A 20,265-nucleotide genomic window follows, 5' to 3' on the forward strand; every position below is an offset into this window, starting at 1 on the left:
CCATGATTATAAATGGTCTAAGCAATCTCCAAATTAAATCAATTTCATAATAACACCGGATGAACAGGGAATAATTATTATTAAAGAGAGAATCTTAGCGTCCCGTTGAAAAACTACCAAATTAAAAATAGATTAGAATGATAAAGTCTGCAGTACACAGCGTTCAATGTTGTGCTAGTTCTTGATTGTTGAGAAGAAAAATATCCTGACGTATTATTATAAATTCTGTCTTCAATGTCTTCTCTGATCAATAACTTTTAATTATAGTAGTCCCTGCTAAAAGTATCCAAATAGAAAGAGTAGGTATGATTTCTAAATCGAAGTAGGAAAAAAGCAACCGTGGAATTGTCAATAAAACAGTGAGTCAATCAGATGTATAGCACTTTCTATAATCCGTATTTATTGTAAATTAAAAAAATTGATAAAGTAATAGTGAAAGATAGCGTAATCGATTATGATAAAGGTAAAGTAAAAAAGGAATAAAATAGTCGACAGAACTCAAGGAAATCAATACAATCTGAGTCCAGTCATACCGGTACAATATATGTGCTCTAAATATAGTTCAGTTGCAAACGTGTTAAATGAATCAATAGCAATCCATTTTCTAGCATCGCGTTGACTTGGAAAGGCAATATCATTACCCCACCGGCAGATGAAATTAGACAAGGTAATTATTTCAAGTCGATATAATTGCCATGATCACCTGATAACTTTGCTATTGATCATTGAAGAATTCATTTTGTTTTGTTCCTATGGTGTTGGCGAATGGAATTAATCAATTCCATGCTCAAAAACAGTATCGTCAAATTGAATCATGCCTATTAAAATAAAGAGATAAAAGCTAGAGCGTACAGTATTAAGCTAGTAGCAAAAATCAATGCTTTCTATTTGATCAAAGCATTAGATAAGAAACAATCGCAATTGATATTCTTTCACGCTCATTCGATCGAACAAAATAAACATCAAAATCTTATCTATTCATTGACTTGTTTCGTTAAGATGATGAATAAACAAGTCTACATTTAGACATCATTCCAATCGATCAGTTACTTTGTTTCAATCCTTTCTGTCATTTTTTCGCAATCGATCGCCATCGTCGACAGATCGATTCAGCATTTTCCTTGTAAATAGGCTGTTAACGCTAGGAAATTGTTCACGTAAGGATAAAATTCTGTCTTGCTTCCCTTTCGTATTTTATCGTCAATGATTCTCCACCATCCTTGGTTAATTAATGATCCTTTCTAATCTATTCGCTGATAACGATATATCAAAATCAATTTAATATTGGCAACGTATGTATCTTTAGTATAACTAATCGAATAAAAAACCATCATTATTGGTATGAGTTAATCAATTTACAACAGGAATACGTGCAGAATTTAAAATATCAATAATCGTCTTGTTGACCAGATAGATTAATATTGTATAGCAAATGATTCTTGACAATAGTTGGTTAATGATTACTTCTATTTTAGTCGTCGATAGCGATAGATCAGAAAGCTATTTTACTTTTTTGCAACGTATGGTTTCTTTAGCATGAATAATCAAATAAGAATAGATCGTTATTATCAAAAGTTAATCAGCTTTGAACTAGAATACGCATAGAAATTAAAATAGAGAATATCATCTTGTTTAATAGGTTGATTAATCTTTCATCATAAAATAATTTTCAACAATCCTCATTTATTATTATTTCTTATGTAGTCGCAGATAATAATGTATTTATAATTTACTTTATGCTAGCAGCTTAGACATCATCAGAACTAATAATCGAATAAGAATCGCTAATCATTGCCATGAGTTAATCTATCTTAAACTGTAAAGTGCTAAATAAAATACGTGTAGAATTGAAGATGAACTTCGATATAGGACCAATGAATACCTGATTCAAAATTTTCTAATCATATATTTCATGATTGGCAAGGAATTGAGGTTTTCGTCAACAGCAATCCTAGACCTATCACATCGCTTGACGACCCTTTCCGTTCTCCAAGTCCAATTAACTTACTAATGAAATAGTTGTTATCGCCAAGAAAAGCATCCAAAATCAACAAAGTAGCCCATTGATCAAAGTGTATACAGCAAGTGAGTAATGAAAAAAGTTTTATCGTGTTAATAAAGTGAAAGTAATCATTCATTTCATAATTCTGGACACATTGTTACTTTATGTTGAATTGAAGCTAAATATAAATATCCACCTTGGCATCTCCATGGATAATTAACCAATATCGTAAAGTATCTAATTTATTACAATTCTTAGCATTTTGATGAAACGTCATGATATCATTGATTAATGATAGTGTTTCATCAATAATACAACACTATACTTCATCGGGTATTTGAAAGGGGAAAGATGCTATCATGATTTTATTATCTATACTATTTTTGTAACTTAAATCTTCTGTTCTTTCATTTGATATTGGTAATGGTTGAGTAATTTTTATAATCTCCATTTTGGCGATAATTCAATTCATAGCTAAAAAGATTGAAATGTAATCGTGATAGAAACAATATCACTGTCCTAGTTAAACTTTAAAAGGAATAAATACTTTATCAATCTTTGTTTTACTATGATTGAACGCTTGAATCAATTTTGGATTGATCCCATATTCAATGATTGGCCTAAACATTTATCCTTGAACATTGAATATACTATCTTTAAAGCAAGACCACATCATTGATGCATCTCATAACTAAGTTACAAGTTGAACTAGCAAGAACAGTTTAATCAAGTACCACACTATTTCCTCTTTCAGTTTTTCTCGCCTTTTTCTTTTCTTTTTTATCGTCATTTAAAGTCAGTGCTAAATAATCTGAAGAATACTCTTGAATATCACCTCTTACTTGCCCGCTTCAGTTCTATTTGTCTGATTTATTTTAACGTCCAATCTCCTTACCTTGAACTTCTAAAGTCATTAATTTATCTACAAATGTTGATTGGATTCTATCATAACAGCAAGTAAATTACCGTTGATATTACAATATTTGTATAGTTAATCTTTGGTAGGCACGGAAAGAGTGAGTTTGTATTAATACTAAATTTATTTAATTCTTATTGTATTATTTCCCTATTAAATTTTATAGCTAATCACTGTTTATCTTGCCAATCAATTCAAGCAATCATATGATCACAGTATCAAGGCAGGAAAGAGGTATGGTAGGCAATGTAAAGTATTAATTAATCAAGAAAATGTTAGTCGTCCTAATTATTTGAATTTTTTTCTATAACAATAGAAGGTACTATTTAATAGGTAGGAATACGAAGTATTTATTTCAAAATTGAATCATTTATCCTTATAAAGTGAATAGCAACGCATATTTATCAGTTAATAGTTTGTCTCAATATATTTTAAAGCGTACGAAGAAATTCTTAGCGTTAATAAATCTCGTTATGGGCATTTCTTATAGCAACAACGATATGGTAAATAACAATCCTGCATTAGAAGAATTTCGTATTGAACTTACTGATAATCGAAGTAGTTATCGAAATGGACAAATACTATCTGGTGTCGTTACCATTCAGCCCAAGGAGCAGTGGCAGGCTAAGCAAATATGGATTGAAATTGTCGGGGTAGGCCATTCAAGGATTCGAGCTTTGCAGGCTTTCCGAAAGAGAAAGACGGCATCTTTAGCTAGAATGGGTAGTATAACTGGTTTCTTAGAAGAAACAGAAACTTATTTTAAGCAGAAAAAAGTTCTATGGGGCAAAGAAGGTATAGCATTGTTTTAAATTTGTAGAATTTATTCTAGCGTAAGCGGATACTTTGAATACGAGATATTCAATTATTTTTTCTTTTCTTTTGTGATTGTACGGCCATTTCTTTCAAATTTGACTATTATTAATGTTCAACAAACTTTGATTTATATCAACGATAGCTTGTGGCGATTGCCCTTGCTGTTTAAATTCAGATTTTAGCCCAAAACAATTAACTGCTCTATCCCTACGAAGGCATCGATTCCCATTTAGTTTTATGATTACTGGCGATCAATTACCTTCCTCTTTTGAAAATAATCATTGCTATATACGTTATTCATTGCAAGCTTGTATTGAAAAATTGAATGAAATAGATCATTCTGCTAGTAGAGTTTTTACACTATTGGAGAATAGTGATGTGAATCGTTCAGAATATAAGGTATGGCCATTTTCAAGCAATTTACATCACCTAGGAAATCAATCTGTTTTAACATGCAGTTCCGTGATGATTACTAAAAAATGGATCACATCTCATGTCGGTGTTGATTCCTATTCTAGATGCCTCCACCAATCTTTGAGAAAGAAACTTACTTTCGTTGTTACAATTGTCGTTCTGGTCCATTGCGATTATTTGCAAATATTGACCATAGTGGCTATGTTCCTGGTGATACCCTTAATCTTGACGTAACCATCGAGAATTCTACCGATGCAACTGTCGATCGGATGAATGCTTCTTTAATGCAGTGCATTACTATTAAGGCTCAGAATGGTTACCAAAATGAGCGAAGAACTTGTGTTTCTGTTCAGGATGAAGAATCGGTTCGGCCTGGAGATGTTAAAAGGTGGGCCAATAAATCTATCATCATTCCAAATCTTACACCTACCATTCGCAGCAGTGGCGTTATTAAATTGGATTATTTATTAGAGGTTGGTATTTATTTCTGGGCATTTTAGTCGATTTTATCCTACTATTCGCAACAGTAGTATTGACTAAAGTGAGTTAATTATTTCGAGTTGGAGTTAATTTCTATGATTTTTAGTTGATTTTATCCTACTATTTGCATCAGCAGTATTGTCTAAAGTGAGTTAGTTATTTCGGGTGGGAGTTAATTTCTGCAGTTTTCTAGTTGACTTTATCCTGCCATTCGTAATAGCACAGTATAGTATTATTGTAGTATTCAACTGGGTTGATTATATGAAAATTGTATTACTTTCTGCCAATTTTAGTCGCAGAATTACAGTATTGATTGTAATTGAATTGATTATTTGAGCATGATGTTATTTTATGGAATTCTAGTTACAAAAGTACAGTGAAAGCTGGGTTACTTTTTCCAAAAGGGTTCATTTATGAAATTTCTAGTTAATTTTTACTTACCGTCCTCAGCAGTAGTATTACAGTTTTGAAACCGGGTTGGGTTTTAGAAGAGAGTGTTTTTTCCACAATTTCTAGTTGATTTCAACTACCATCCACAACAGCAGTGTTAGAGTTTTCTATTGAACTGACGATTATAGGATAATGCTCATTAGTGAAAGTTCTAGTTGATTTCACCTACCTTCTCCAGTAGCAGAATTCGAATGTTAAATTAGATTAGCTATGAGAGGATGATGTTCATATCTCTAATTTCTAACTGAATTCATTTCTAAAATTGCTATTATATCGGGTTAATTATTATCTACGTGTGTATAATTATCCAGATGCTCAATATCGTTATCTTTTGTTGACAAGCTACATGCCTATAAATATATAAATTAGCCTTAGTAGTTATTTTGGGTTAAGTCATAGAGGTCAATAATGTCTATGGACTCAGTATAAAAATATAGAATACTATCCTACATGAAATTATAAATTTCATGAGTTTGTGATAACTGTTTGTAGTGCAGTCCAGTGGAATGATTTTAACTAGTAAATACTGTGTAATAGTTATTATTCAATTAAAAACTAACGGGTTATAAATCGAATCCAGACATAGAATCCAAAAATACTTGCTTGTTAATTTGATTTGGACCAAATATCGCATGACCTTAGTCTCTAACAATAACTACGGAAACCATGACAGCTTGTTGTTTGACTTTATATGTGAAAGTTTAATGATGTGCAAAGCTACTCTTGCGAGATTATAGAATAGTGAGAACGTTGATAGTTCAATTCACTTGCCGCAATTTAGCTAACTGTAAAGTAGATTTAGACTGACGATTATCTAATTAGATCCCTAAAAATGAAACGATTTCAACTTTTAGTCTCCTTTGTCCACTCGATTAGATTCATTATTCAATGATAAAAAATGTTTGAGAAATCGATTATTAACATGATATAAATTAGTAATGATATGCCTCATTTATTACATTTCTAGATCGCTGTAGCTGTGAAGAACAAAAATTTAATTACAGCAACATTTCCAATTGTTATTGGTACACCGGGTATAAATGAATTAGAAAAGGAAGATTCCGTTTCGTCTGGTAAGTAAAATAAATAATATCCATTCTGTATTTGCGCCTTAGTTGAATCTATTCATGACCATAACGACCTTGTTATTGAAGTAGCAATTGTTACTAGCTATAATTAATTGCATGATTTTCATTATCGGCTATTGATTTTCATTCTAGTAGGTAGAATAGCAATTCCAAATTCATCGCTAAGCCAAGATAAGATAGATACAGCCAAGAGTAGCGGCAATGTCATCCGTAGAAATATTAACGGGGAACAAGCATTAAGCGACCGTTGTCCAAGAATACTTATTAGTATAGAGAGCACAGTATAAGTAATTTAAAACATAGTAGTCAGAGAAGGATTAGAATAAGTTTCTTCCCCTCTTTCTTTCCTAGAACTTAGAAGTATTATATTGACAGCAGATAATGGAATAGATAATAGTTCTAGGATCAGTAAGTGTATTGACGATTCTGTACCATAAATTAATCTTTTAAATTGATTTCAATTCCATTGTAAGACTTTGCTTATTCTTGTAATATAAAAGTTAATAAATAACAATATACCCAAGTTGGGTGAAATACATTGATCTGATTGTGAATGACTAATGGTCTCAACTTGAAAGTGTAATTTATATGAAGATCCAGCATAGAGCCAGTTTACAATCCTTTTCAGCCAAGCACTTCAGTTTCTCTCTCATCAAGTATCTCATGAATAACATTTATGACCGATTGCATGGATTAAAGTTAGCGTACTCGCAATGTATCTTATGTCTGCAGATATAGTTGTTATGACTAGTTAAGCCTTGAAATTTGTATAAATTGTTAAAATTATTTCAAGCATGTTATTATTGAGTAGGACATGTTTTAATTTTGCCTATACTGTATGTATGCGTGTACCGTTGATTCTGAACACATGTTCTTGGTTGCTTATGCTTTTACCGTCTTTTGAAGCATCTCACCAAGGCATAAGATGGTATTGGCAGTTCACAATTCGATTCTGAGAATGTATCTTATATATCTACCAGCATCATTGCCACCGTTCATTAAGCTTAGGCATGGATCGTGGATCGCAAAGTTATTTGAAGTAGGTTATTACAAAACAGAAGGTCTTATAGGTTTGCTTAAATTTTTACCGTCTTTTAAAGTATTTTATTAAGGTATAAGATGGATTGACGAACTAGAAATGTTAAGCGTTGGAACTTATAATGGATCGTAAAGTTATCTAAAGAGTGTTATCATAGACTGAAACATGTCCCAAGTGTAGATTCTAATAACACTATTCGCGCTATCTTTTGCTTCCTTTTTAATGAAGGTGCTTTATTAAAGCATAAGATAGCATTAGCGATTTAGAATCAGGATTCTGGATCATATCCCTGTTAACATACATTGCCAAAGCTTGCTAAGAGTTGGCGTTAATACTGTAAAGCTTTTTAACGTGTATTATTATAAAATAGAAAGTATTGCAGGTTTACGACTCGTAGTTCAATTTTAACGGAAGTGTCTAATTAAAGCAAAGGATGGTATTAGTAGTTTAGAATCAGAATTCTGGAAATAAATTTTAAAGCTATTAAGCGTAGTTGCCATGCTAGTTAACTGTAGGTATTTATAGCGAATTTTATGATTGTTCGATGTATGCTGTTTTGATTAAATAGAAAATTTTTCCACACTAGATTTAATTTTTACCTCGTAATTGATCTCACGAAGGCCTAAGAAGATGTGTATTTTTCTCGTTTGCAATTAGAATTCTGGAAAGATACCTTGTATTTGTTACCCTTAACTTAGTATACCTGTCACGATTAGCCAAACGTAGGCATTGATGGCGAATCTTCGAGTTGTTTGAAGTATGGAGTTATTACTATTAAATATTGTCGCTGTTTTCATGAATCTATCCAATAATTAAATGTATAATTTTCAAACTATGGAGTAGCAAGAACTTTATGTCTTAAAAAGCAATCACCGTTTCCAACTTTCTGTGGAACTTTATCGAAAGATGGACAATTCTGATCTCTTCTTATATCTTAAATTGTTTAATACCATATAGAACCAGGTTGAAGCTTCTTATTAACACTAAATAATGCTATAAAACTATATCAACGAGTAGATAAATAGCTTTAGCCAGACTTTCAAAAACTGTTATCCCTATATTTCCATCTATAGACTTTTATATGACGAGAAAAATGGCTCGTTTCAACCCTTCAGAATATTTATTCTATGGTCAATCATTATTGCCATATTTAATCATGGAGAAATGATCCAAACGACTTCATCTCTCTTCTCGCCAAATATGTCAATAGAGTAAAATTCAAGTCGAGTTATTTTACGCAGTGTTTCACATCAATAATATAATCCTTGCGAAGATTACTCCCAATTCAGCAAGGCGAGATTGGAAACGATTATATATTATCATGAATCATTTAGACGAATTTAATATTGAGATTCCCGATGGTAGTCATATTTTACGACGCGGTCAGCAATTAACAGGCTTAATCAGATTAAAACCTAAGGAAACATGGATAGCGAAATGTCTTTGGATCGAATTTTATGGTCGAGCAAGTATAAAAGCTAACAACGCAAATTTGTCAACATATCGGCAACGACGGGGTCGAAGATTTATGCTTTATGATCTCTACACAGAAAAAACTGAATTGTTCTTTAAAGTCAAGAAATGTCTGTGGGGATTCAATGGTAAAATGGCTACAGTCCAATCATGACTTAAAATCCAATAACTTAAATAAGCATAACTAAATTGAATTTTTCCTGAGTGAGTAAGCTAATAATTTATAATTAAGTTTTCCTTTATAACTATGAACAATTTAGGATTACCTGATGAATCTGAGAATTCGAAACTCATGGACAATCCTTGTCATTTGAAAATTTTAGCCGCTAAATCTCATCAGTTTTCCTTTGCTTTTTTCGTACCTAATGACGAATTACCTTCCTCTATCGAAGGTGATCGATTCTATGTTCGATATTCCCTTCGAGCATGCATTGAAAAGCTTAACGGAAGGGATTACTTCATGGAAAGGATTTTAACATTGAGAACTCCAGTTGACGTCAGTTCATTCAATTTCATCGTAAGTAAAAATTAGCGAATGATTGCCTTGTATTTAGGACTCTATTAAAATTCAACGTTGCAACGAATTTAGCCATGTCAATTTGTTTATTAGTCTTCTTTCTAGCACAGCTGCTTAGCATTGGAAAGTTGATTTCACTCACAGTTTTAAGAATTCATTGTGAGATGCTTTGAATTACTGTTTGCAACTTGGCTATTGCAAAACAATTGCTTTCCTAGCTATTAATCTGAACTAATTTCATAAAAGATTATTGTGTTATGACGTGAGCAGTTGTGGCAGGCTTATCCTAGAATACTTACGTTAAATCTTTCATCGTTATGTAATTATGGCATATATTTTGCACTTAATCACATAAATAGCAATCTAACCTAAACAAGTTAAATAGCAGCTAAATAACCTACTAATAGTAATGATGTCTACCTGAATTATCAAAGTAATTATCGTTATTGATATTTTTATTGGCATTATTGCATAAGCACTAACGCAAATATTTTGGTTCTAATAGCTAACGATTGTTTGGTAATACGAGATCAATCCAAATAGATTTAGGAAATGTTAAAGTAGCTTCGAAACAAGTTCAAAGCTAATCATTGTTTGAGTATCTAATTTAAGCTTTAGGATGTTCTATCTTTCCTACGAAGTCCATTATTCTACTCTATCCATACACTAGAATATCGATCCCTTTTATTTATAGTTTATTTTCATCACTCGATAACGAAAGACAGCTTATGCGAGCAATGTCTACTAATTCGATTGTCTTGACTACTATCGATTAAGCCCTTATTAAGTTTGCCATGATTGCGTAATTATCTTTCTGATCAGAAACGACGGTTAAAATTCAAGTTAAGAATATAAATCAAAAAGAATGTAATAAATCGCATTTTAGCTCTGCAATAAATCGAGTATAGGTCGATATTAAAGTAATGTGAGTGAGTTGAAAAAAGTACTTGGACCTTCGTTATATTGACATTCATTTTCACTTAAAAATGATTACTTTAGATCCCGCCACTATCCTACCAAGCCGAGAGAGTTGTTACTAGCTGGTGTTGTCATTCTAGACCAGTACGATTGTTAGTCTCCATTAATCGCAATGGTTATTACCCTGGTGAAGATATTTCATTTAGCGTAAAAGCTACAAATAAAACTAGAAAAATCCTTGGCAAGATCAAAGTGAAACTCTATCAGGTATTGAATTCTAGATTTGTTAGAGGCCCACAACGTAAATGCTACGCTCGTCAGCAGTATGATCGCAAGCTTGGACCTGGTGATACCATCTTTTGGCAAAATGGTAGAATAACTATTCCTAATATTCCACCTACCATTCAAGCTTGTGCACTAGCTCGCATTGATTACGAAGTGCAGGTTGGTCCTTCATAGAAAGTTGCTTTAGTTAATGTTTATCCCTATTAAAATCAGAAAGACTTTGACATTTTACTTTACTGATTCCATTAAAATAAAAAAGAATTCTATGCGACTATTTCCGTTGATATTATACCTTGCTCATAGTACCTACAAACCAGAGTATTCCTAAAATAAAAGTGAATTAGAAAATATTTATCGCATTATACTGTACTGTATTGCACCTATTCTAGAAAAGCCGGAATTATTCAAGATTGAATCTTATCTATTTTAGTTGATGTCAAAAAATTGGCAATTGCGTAATACTGAAATTTTATTGAATACTCGTGACTGAATTTATTTTTGCTTTGCTATAGTACCTGTTTAACTTAATTATTAAATCTTTAGATACTTTTCCTTGCTATCTTAATTAATTTGATACGTTTAGATCGAATACAAAGGGAAGTAGTTGATTTTCATTATTTTTAATTTTTAATCATCCATAGATAACTAGGCTTCAATTGTAATTGGCAGAGTGTAAGATAAGTGAGACTAAATTCAATTTACAAATGTATCTATCTACTGACACAGGCAATAGTACCTATACCCTTCGATCATGACATTATAGTAGCATTTAAGATTGTCATTGGGAGTGAACCAGTTCAAACTACTCTATCGCATCAAGAAAATACATTGCGTAAGTTACGATACATAGAATTCATCATGCACGTTGTCTTGAAATATTGCTGTACTACAGATTTCAAAACTGACAATATATAGGGCGGTAAACATAATATTATTTCACATAATAGGACAATCAACACATCGTATACGTCAATTCAGTTGCGATGAAATTGAAGAGATCACTAGAAAATTTAAAAATACCATGACATGGGAGAATGATGATGATTTTGGATATAAAGACAGCTTGGAGACTACCGTGTAAAGTACCAGTATACTCTTAAAAATTCCGTAAACTTTAAGAAGCTGTATAAAATACGATAAGATAAAGCAGCTGCTCTCCTACTTTATGCAGTACGAATATTTGTCTTGGATTTTGTCAATAGAAACGATGAAGCATTTGTTATTGCGTATTTTTGCCGCTTAACAATTACAGCATCAAGCCTAGTTTGAGAAATGAATCTGATAATACACAATTGGCTAATGTTTAGTATATCGCCATGAATCTTTAAAAAAAATCATATTTTGCAGTAAATCTAGGCAACTGTAGGGAGTTTGATAAGTGTTGCTACTGTTTTGTTATAAGTTCTGTTTATTATGCTATAAATGATATGCTTTATTCATCTTTTGCAGCTTCTTTTAACATAGAATAACTTGAAGCTTAGTTTACGAAATCGGTTATTAAACTTTTGGCAAGTTTGATATGTATAACTCTGTTCAAAATCATATAATTATAATGCTTTTAATTGTTGATAAAAGTGTCTACACGACTGCTGTATGTTCATCAGCGCAATAAGCTTGCTGCTGTTGTAAGTTGAGTATCAGAATCTTCCAGCTTTATATGCTCTTTCCGATTCCCTTCTTTCAGCATTTCTAGGGTTATCTTTTGTTCTTGATTTTTCTTGTTGTGGGTTACAGCAACATGAATGTCGCAGTTAGGTTGAATCAAATCACGCTCATGAGCAGCCGCTAATTGATTAATGATACGTTTTTCGGTCTAGAGAAAAGTAAGAAATTATAGTAAAGTATTAAATCTGCGTCGCTTCGTTAAAAATATTATTTCTTAAGAAATAGCTAAGGAATTTATAATATGACCACTTTACCTCATATTTAATCGATCTAGCGCCATAATAAACGTCATATCCGTCCGCAATAACCTCGAGAACTTCTTTGTCCCAAGTTAAATTAATATTGTGTCTATGCTTTGCCTATATAAAACAAAATATAGTTGAAGGAAACAGCGTTGATACTTTAAGAGGAGTGAATCTATTCAGAAATGCTATATATACTGTATACTGTACGTACAATTTTCGACCAATAGCATAATTCCTTGTTAACCAGTAGTAATAGTTCAGATCGAGAAAACGGTAGAAAATATAGTATTTCGTTAATTCTTCCAAGAAATTCATCGCGCCTAAAATGACTCTATATAAAATCGGATAATGTACATTTATTTAATTTTCAGCATTTTAATTTCGTTGCAAAGTAGAAAATGTACTGTATCATTTATCCAATCATAAAATGTTTAATTGAATGATTACTTTTAAAATTGGCTTTATGACTTTATCGCAAAAACTTTTAGACAGGGTAATTTTATCTTCTAAATCGCTAATTTCTTCGATGAATAGAAATAGAAATTAGGTTTAGTACAGATAGACATACAGTTAAATTATTAAGAATAGATAAAACAGAAAATCCTCAAGCCGGAAACGATGGAAGCATGGATTAATTAAAATTATAATTGAAAGATTACTGTACAAATTCTAACCAGCATCTGATTTCTTTCTTTCGATAGCTAATTCTTTGGCTTTTTTTCTCAATTCCATTGCATAATTTGCAATTTCGGCATTGCCGAGGTTGCACGTCATTATAAATATAGCGTCTTTACAGTCTATAGTTTTACCTTTCCCGTCAGTAAGCCGCCCCTGTAAGAGTTAAATAGATAGTTGGATAGATAAAGCTTCACTACTTTTTAAATTTTTATCTGTATTAGATACAATTTAGCGGTTACCAGTCACTATTGAGTCAGTATCATGTATTCAGAGAGGTTTACCTCATCAAACAATTGAAGTAAAATTGTCAATACGTCAGGATGTGCTTTATCAACCTATAAGACATTACCGGATATCGTGGTACAATATTAAGGGAAATTAGGATATAGCACTCCTAGAATTTTAATGTCACATAAATCTCTCCATGGCATAAATGAACGGCGTTACGAGTACTAACCTCATCGAGTAAAACAACAGCGTTGGAACACTTCTTTAAACGTTTTGTTAATTGACCACCTTCGTCATGACCAATATATCCTGGAGGTGAACCAATCATTTTTGCTACCTGAAAGGGTACGAGTTACGAGCAAGCGTGTGAGCAATATAAACATGTAGTTTCAATATATGATATTAAAGATTGCCTCGTGTTTTTCTTGATATTCAGACATATCGAGTCGAATAAAGCCCTAGCATAAATTGGGAATTAAAACGCTAAGGATTTGATCACATTTGTAACTGAAAAATGAACAAATCATTGCAAACATGCTATTGATTACGTTTTCTAAATCCTTGTGAATATATTTTGCAACTTGCTTTGCGAGTTCAGTCTTTCCTAGTTAAATAATAAATTTTACAGTGAATGTCGTTGAATTTGCCTGTATAACTCCTCTATTTAAAGACTAGCAAATTGCTTGCATGTTAGATAATATTTACTATCCACACAGGTACCTATTCCTGATGAGCCAAGAAAAAGAAATACCATCGGGCGATCTTCGTTATGCCAACCATTCTCTTTTCGGCGAATTGCTAAAAGTTTGTAACGCACGATGCATGTAAAATTATTAGTTTTCATTTGATCGGTGGAACAATAATCTGAATAATTGCAGTAGTTGCACTGCTAACAAATACAAAATGATATTACCAGAAGCAACTGCAGCAATAGGTAATTCTTGTCCAATAATTTGCTCTTTAATACGTTTTTCCAAAGGGTATCGTTTGCGTTCGACAGCAGCTTCCTTCAATTTCTGTGCTCGATACTACGCCATCACAACTCATATTAGTATCATAATTTTTACTTGATCTTAAATATTAAACGTTGACCTTCACTTCAGCATTTTTCAGCGTTTCGATAATTTCTTCATCATCGGTATACTCGACCGGCAAATGTCCCATTTGACTCTTCAAGTTCGGCGCAGCACCTGTTTATTGGACAAAATAGTCATTAATTGAAGTCATCAATGTGTACTATACAGTATTTTAGAACTGGAAAACGTTGAATCATGGCGCTTAAAATGTAAATTTACAGTTGAGCCTAATAAAATTTTATGTATGTACAGTAAACCGACCTGCTTCCAGTAATATTTCAATAATTTGAGTTTTGCGAAATAAAACGGCATAATGCAATGCAGTAAATCCTCTGCAATCATAGTTGGGTCTTAAACTGCTATTGAATTCAGCTTCTCTTTTTTGAATTACTAATACGTATACAATTTAAAATTATCGATATAATTCAATAAAATAGCTAGTAGCCGTTGGAAATGAATAAGTTTCAGTGAGATTGATCATCTTACCTGAATAAACATCGATGCCCTTTTGCTGAGCTATACGGAATGGTGTTGAATAGAAATCACCAGCATCGACATCGGCTCCAGCATCAAGTAGCACCTTTACAGCCCTTTACGATGTCAACAAAATGTTAGCCTGGAGATAAAGTGTCAATCTTAACACTAGGCTATTCATGATAAGTGTAGCGAGACGGATGGCAGTTCAAATGGAATCAAGCAGAGGTACAGTATTTACTTACTCTTGGCAACCATTAGCAGTTGCACATTGAAGAGCAGTCCAGCCTAAAGGATGGCGCTGATTGACATCAGTCCCATTTTGAATCAGCCTACCATGTCGAGATGGATCATATCAACGTTGTTAGGGTTTTTAACGCAACCGCTTTGATATGTATTGCAGATTGTCAATTCATATAGCAAAGGTATTTTTCTATTTTCATACATTCAAGAATACGGTTGTGGTACTGACAGTACGTTAAGATGTTACCTTTTCAATATTGTAATATCATTGACCTTTGCAGCATAGCAGAGCTTGATAATTTCACCCGAGTCTGCAGACAACGCAATAGTAGAATTTGTAAATAAATGATCAATTTTGAAAAGAATTGATGTACGACAAGTAGTCTGGATTATAGTTACTATCATTACGCTAACAGGTTTAGCTATCATCAATACTACATCAAAGGCACCAATAATTTTGTATTCCTTCTTAATCATGAATATCCGAATAGACATACCAGTCTTGCTGCAAGGTATGATGGATAACTGATCGCCATCGTTGACAGTTAAAAGGAAAAGTCCAAGTGCAGCTGTCGATAGCCACGGGACGGTACGAGCTGGGAATGAACAAGCGGAGATCGAAGGCAAGCCATAAGAATATTTTATTCTTGATCTCCAACCATCAACAGTCTTAATGACTGGATTTGTTTGCTTCGATCGTTGTCGAAGTACAAAGATTAAACGGCCAATAAGGCGATCAGTATTGCGAGCTAATTTGCAAGCGAAATTCATCGACATTGAACCAATTCTTCTTGAAAGTCGAGCAATCACTTTCTGGGTCCACCTGGAGTTCTATGACGATCAAATCAGCAACAACTTGCTCCTTTCCAAGACAGTTTTACAAGGCGGTCAACACTACAACCTAGATCGAGCAGATTAATGCTAACTAATACTAACTATAATCAAAAATTAGTCAGATCATCGATAATTATTTCTAATTCATTCTCGATGATGCAATCACGAATCAGCAAAATGTGCAAAAGTTCACCAGCTTACTTGACTTATATACAGTTATCCTGTATGTGGACAACTGGACATTGTAAGCTACAGTATAGTAGGCGTTTTCCACCGGTCGTTTGCTGACAAGCAGTGGTACGGTACTTAACAACATTTCGCTATACTCTAGTATATAATGTAGTATATTGTATAGGACGTAATACTATCTAGTCTGTTTCATATTGATTTTAGTAAAATCATAAATGCTCCCAAAGCAATCCACTCTCTTCACTTTAAATGGATTTTGAACTGGCACTTGACTAAACTAGTTTGCAATACGTGTACTGATTGAATATGCAATGCTCACTTTACCGACTTTGATCGACTGTGCAAGTAGAAGGATTGTGATCGTAGATGTTTAGCATGCTATTATTGGTAGATAGATAACGATCTACACTTACAATGTTATCTAAGTCCTGCTAATAGATGTTTATACAGATGGGCTAGAAAAACGTTGGTATATCAACGCCAAATTGAGATTCATGTACAGTCTATCAGAAGTATAGTTAGTGCATGCTACAACTGCAATAGCAAAACAAACCACTCACGAATACTGCGAGATCGATCATTAATAAATTTCTCCATCGTCCTAATGATTTGAGTTACGCACCAATGTAGTTAACAAAGTCTCTGAGCGTTAGTGTAACCTCAGACAACGAAGTACTAGGGTTGTAAGCCTAACACAAAATCAGATAATAAATGTGCACGGTAACTCAAGTTTATTTTTAAGCAAGCACGAATCTCATATTAATGGAAATCTTTAGATCAAGATAAACCTGAACCAATTTACATGAGTTATCCAATCATACACTGACTACTCATCCAAAATGCTTCAAACGCGACTCCACTTGACTCTAGCAAAAAGCAGTTCAATGCTAATCTTTAGATCAAGATAAAGCTAAACCAGTTTAGATGAGTTATTCAATCATACAATGACAACTCATCCAAAATGTTTCAAACGCGACTCCACTTAACTTTAGCTAAAAGTAGTTCATTACTTAAATATGGCGATACTGCAGCCAAATGTCAAGAAGACATGCCTGACAATCGCCTAGACTGTAGTCTATAGCTTCCCCGTTACAAGTCTCGCAACTGAGTTATATTGGATTAGATGATTATTTAGTAAGAAGTTACAAATTTGAACTAGCTCTTGACTAATAAAGTAGTTTGGAATACGTGTACAGTTTGTATATGGAATCTTTCCCTAGCCGAACTTGACCAACTATGCAAGTAGAGGGATTGTCATCGTGGATGACAGGTGTTTGGCCTACAATCATCTCTATACTGTAGCTAACGATATGTTTTTACGATGTTGTCGAAGTCATGCTAATAGATGCTTATGCAGATGAGCTACAAATAAGTTGGTATTTCAACGCCAGCAAGAGATTAAAGTCCAGTCTATGAGAGGTAGGTAGTTGGTGCTCCTCTTGGCAATACAGCAGGTAAATGTTAAGGAAGACATCCCTGACAATCGTTTAAACAATAGTCCCGAACGTTCTCGTTACAAGTCTCTCAACTTGGCTATGTTGGATTAAGTAACTACATCAATAGTTTGTTAGCAATAAATTACTACAGCATTTTGAACCGTCTCTCGATTAATTAACTAGTTTATAACGCGCGTATACAGTTTATATATGGAATGCTAAGCTTACCGAACTTGATCAGCTATGCAATTACCGTACAAGTAAAGCGATTGTGATCGGGTTACTGGATGTTTTGCATGAGATCAATTATGTAGATAATGGCATACTGTTATAATGCTGTCTATGTCTTGCTAATTCATGTTTATATGAATATGTTAGAAATGAGTTAGTATTTCAATGCCAGTTTGAGATTAAAACTTGCTCTATGAGAGACAGTTAATGCACCTCCTGGCGGCAAATAAGGGTTGGTATGGAATCGTACTGAAGGCGAATGTCAATAGGGAAATGCTTTTCGAAATTTACTTATAGTCCTAACTTTCTTGTTACAAGTTTCACAACTTAGATACGAGTAGGTTGGATTAAATAATTACACCAACAGTTATTTAGCAATGAGCTACTACTATAATAATAATTCACTATTGTTTTCCATAACGAAAATGAGTTCATAACCATTATTATCTTTTTCTGTAATACTAATATTGACATGGAAAGACATCGAATTTTAGAGCAAGCGGCTAAATTAGTTCAACTATACAATTAAAGGATCTTGTAACTGTAAGCTGCTAGCACAGTAACAATTTATCATTGATTTCTATAATGGAAAATGGATTTAATTGATAAAGTATATTTGATCATGTCATCCTGTAATGCATCACTACTGTAATTAGCTAAAGCCATTACCGTTAACCTAAAGGGAAATACTAGAAGCGTAACAATTATATATGTTAAAATCTGCAGGGAAGCCGTATAAAATTTCGAAAGGGTACAATAAATTTAGATTAAATTGACGAAAATATCACGAAAGTTTTCTAACAGCAAGCTGTTAATATAATAAAAATTCATTGTTGCTTCCCAAAATGAAAACAGGTTAATAATCATTTACATCCTTTGAGTAATACAAATATTGACATAGAAAACGTTAGATTACGAGATACGGTAAATAATTTATTTCCAGTATTACTGGAGAATACTGATTAGAATACCCAATAAGTCTAATCCTGATTGAAGTTCAAGTCGGATTCTCATTCTACTTCATTGCTTCAATTAACTCTAACAAATCTACACCATAGCCTTTGCTAGTAGTTAGGAATAAGCTTTTAATGACTTTTAAGGCAAAAATATATCCTACAGATTATTCAGCCTTTTTAATTCACTGTCATTGATTAGCACGTTATTCCATGGATATTGTGCATCGTATAAGAAATAATTGGTCTGTATATTGTCATTTATTCATAAATTCACTAATGATTAATGGATGGTACTAACCGTAAGTAGTCATGATTCATTGATGACATTTTTATTGTTCTGTAATATCGTAAGATATGTCTAGACTTTAAAAATGCGCAAAATTCGTATTTAGAAAAATCTCAGCAACAGTCTCCAGTATGCAATCTTCTGCATAATAGCATGTCAATTATGATAAGGGATGCCAATAAATTAATTAAATAGAAAATAATTCATTAGAAATGAATTTTTTAAATTGGGAGAATAAGAAGATAATGACTAATTTAAGTGCCAATCTCTCGCTCTTGAATATAACTTCAGCAACGTGCCTTCCAGTCGGCATCATGGGCATACTGACTAATTTCTTCCTTCTCGTCATTATTTCTACATCAAAATCTTTAAAAGATCCGATTTATAGGATAATTGCTAATATTATGGTTTGCGATTGTATTAGTTGTCTTCAGTTTTTTGTTATTTTCCTCGGACTTCATCTATTAAAAGATTCAACATTTCATACTAGTCAAATTTATTGCAAGACTCTGATGTATTCCATGTATTCGACATATAACGTGTCTGCTCTTAATTTAAAAGCTATTAGCGTTTATCGTTATGAAGCAGTTGTTAAAGCTTCACGAATTCGTTTTAAAGAGCTTGAGCTGCGAAAGATAAGAAAATTATTAGTATTGATATGGGCTACAAGTTGTCTATTTTCTATACCATCGTGTTCTTTAATGAAACAAATTTTCTTATAACTGGTTATTGCGAAATTGGCTATATCCAAAACAATCTGTATTTAACTCTCATTTACTATCTTATTGCAACCGTAATCACTTATCTTATACCGTTAATCGCCATGATTGTTAATTATTCAAGATTAATTAGGCGGTTATAAGGATATGTAGCCCCGGGAGAAAATCGAATACAAGCTATCCGTCGGTACCATTATCATATTACTAAAATGTTACTAGCCGTTACCACCGCATTTATGCTCTTTAATTGTCCATTATTTGTAAGCTTTAATTTTCTAGCTGGCAACTTTAAAACCTATTACTTGCTACGGCAGCAAAGCTTCATCTTATATCTAATTTTTTTGCTATAATTGCCTCTAGCTGTGGTTGTAAGTGCTATTAATCCAATATTTTATGTTGCATTCGATAAGAATATCTCCAAAGAGGTTAAACAGATACTATATATTAATTCTAGTAGCCGTATAAGATCTACCAGGGTTGTTTTAGTTTAAACTGATACATAACTCTAATTGTTACTGACACGGATATTAACATTATGTTAATTGAACAATATTGAAAACTAAGTCATAATGATATTATCTATCGCAATCACAACGTAATTTTAATC

General features: G+C 32.8%; 3 protein-coding genes across 3 annotated transcripts; 2 read left to right on the plus strand and 1 right to left on the minus strand.

Moving 5' to 3' along the window:
• Positions 1–3,926: 3,926 nt before the first annotated feature.
• On the plus strand, positions 3,927–4,648 carry TRIADDRAFT_30365 (uncharacterized protein; the record flags this gene model as incomplete). Its single annotated transcript, XM_002116022.1, has 2 exons — positions 3,927–4,133; positions 4,253–4,648. Coding segments are annotated over 2 exons (603 nt in total), but the record flags the coding sequence as incomplete, so codon positions are not given.
• Positions 4,649–8,526: 3,878 nt separating this feature from the next.
• On the plus strand, positions 8,527–11,479 carry TRIADDRAFT_60106 (uncharacterized protein; the record flags this gene model as incomplete). Its single annotated transcript, XM_002116023.1, has 5 exons — positions 8,527–8,806; positions 8,939–9,195; positions 10,195–10,557; positions 11,125–11,230; positions 11,346–11,479. 5 exons carry the CDS (start codon positions 8,527–8,529, stop codon positions 11,477–11,479), a joined length of 1,140 nt encoding a protein of 379 aa, XP_002116059.1.
• A 519-nt stretch (positions 11,480–11,998) lies between these two features.
• TRIADDRAFT_60107 (uncharacterized protein) lies at positions 11,999–15,784 on the minus strand (the record flags this gene model as incomplete). The annotated part of the gene is made up of 16 exons (XM_002116101.1): positions 11,999–12,211; positions 12,318–12,422; positions 12,520–12,639; positions 12,756–12,829; positions 12,983–13,139; positions 13,268–13,321; positions 13,444–13,551; positions 13,763–13,818; positions 13,935–14,012; positions 14,128–14,242; positions 14,307–14,404; positions 14,552–14,680; positions 14,777–14,880; positions 15,010–15,096; positions 15,255–15,318; positions 15,505–15,784. 16 exons carry the CDS (start codon positions 15,782–15,784, stop codon positions 11,999–12,001), a joined length of 1,842 nt encoding a protein of 613 aa, XP_002116137.1.
• Positions 15,785–20,265: the final 4,481 nt, after the last annotated feature.

Source organism: Trichoplax adhaerens, genomic scaffold (assembly GCF_000150275.1).
Source record: "Trichoplax adhaerens TRIADscaffold_13 genomic scaffold, whole genome shotgun sequence".
In the NCBI taxonomy this organism is placed as follows: Eukaryota; Metazoa; Placozoa; class Uniplacotomia; order Trichoplacea; family Trichoplacidae; genus Trichoplax; species Trichoplax adhaerens.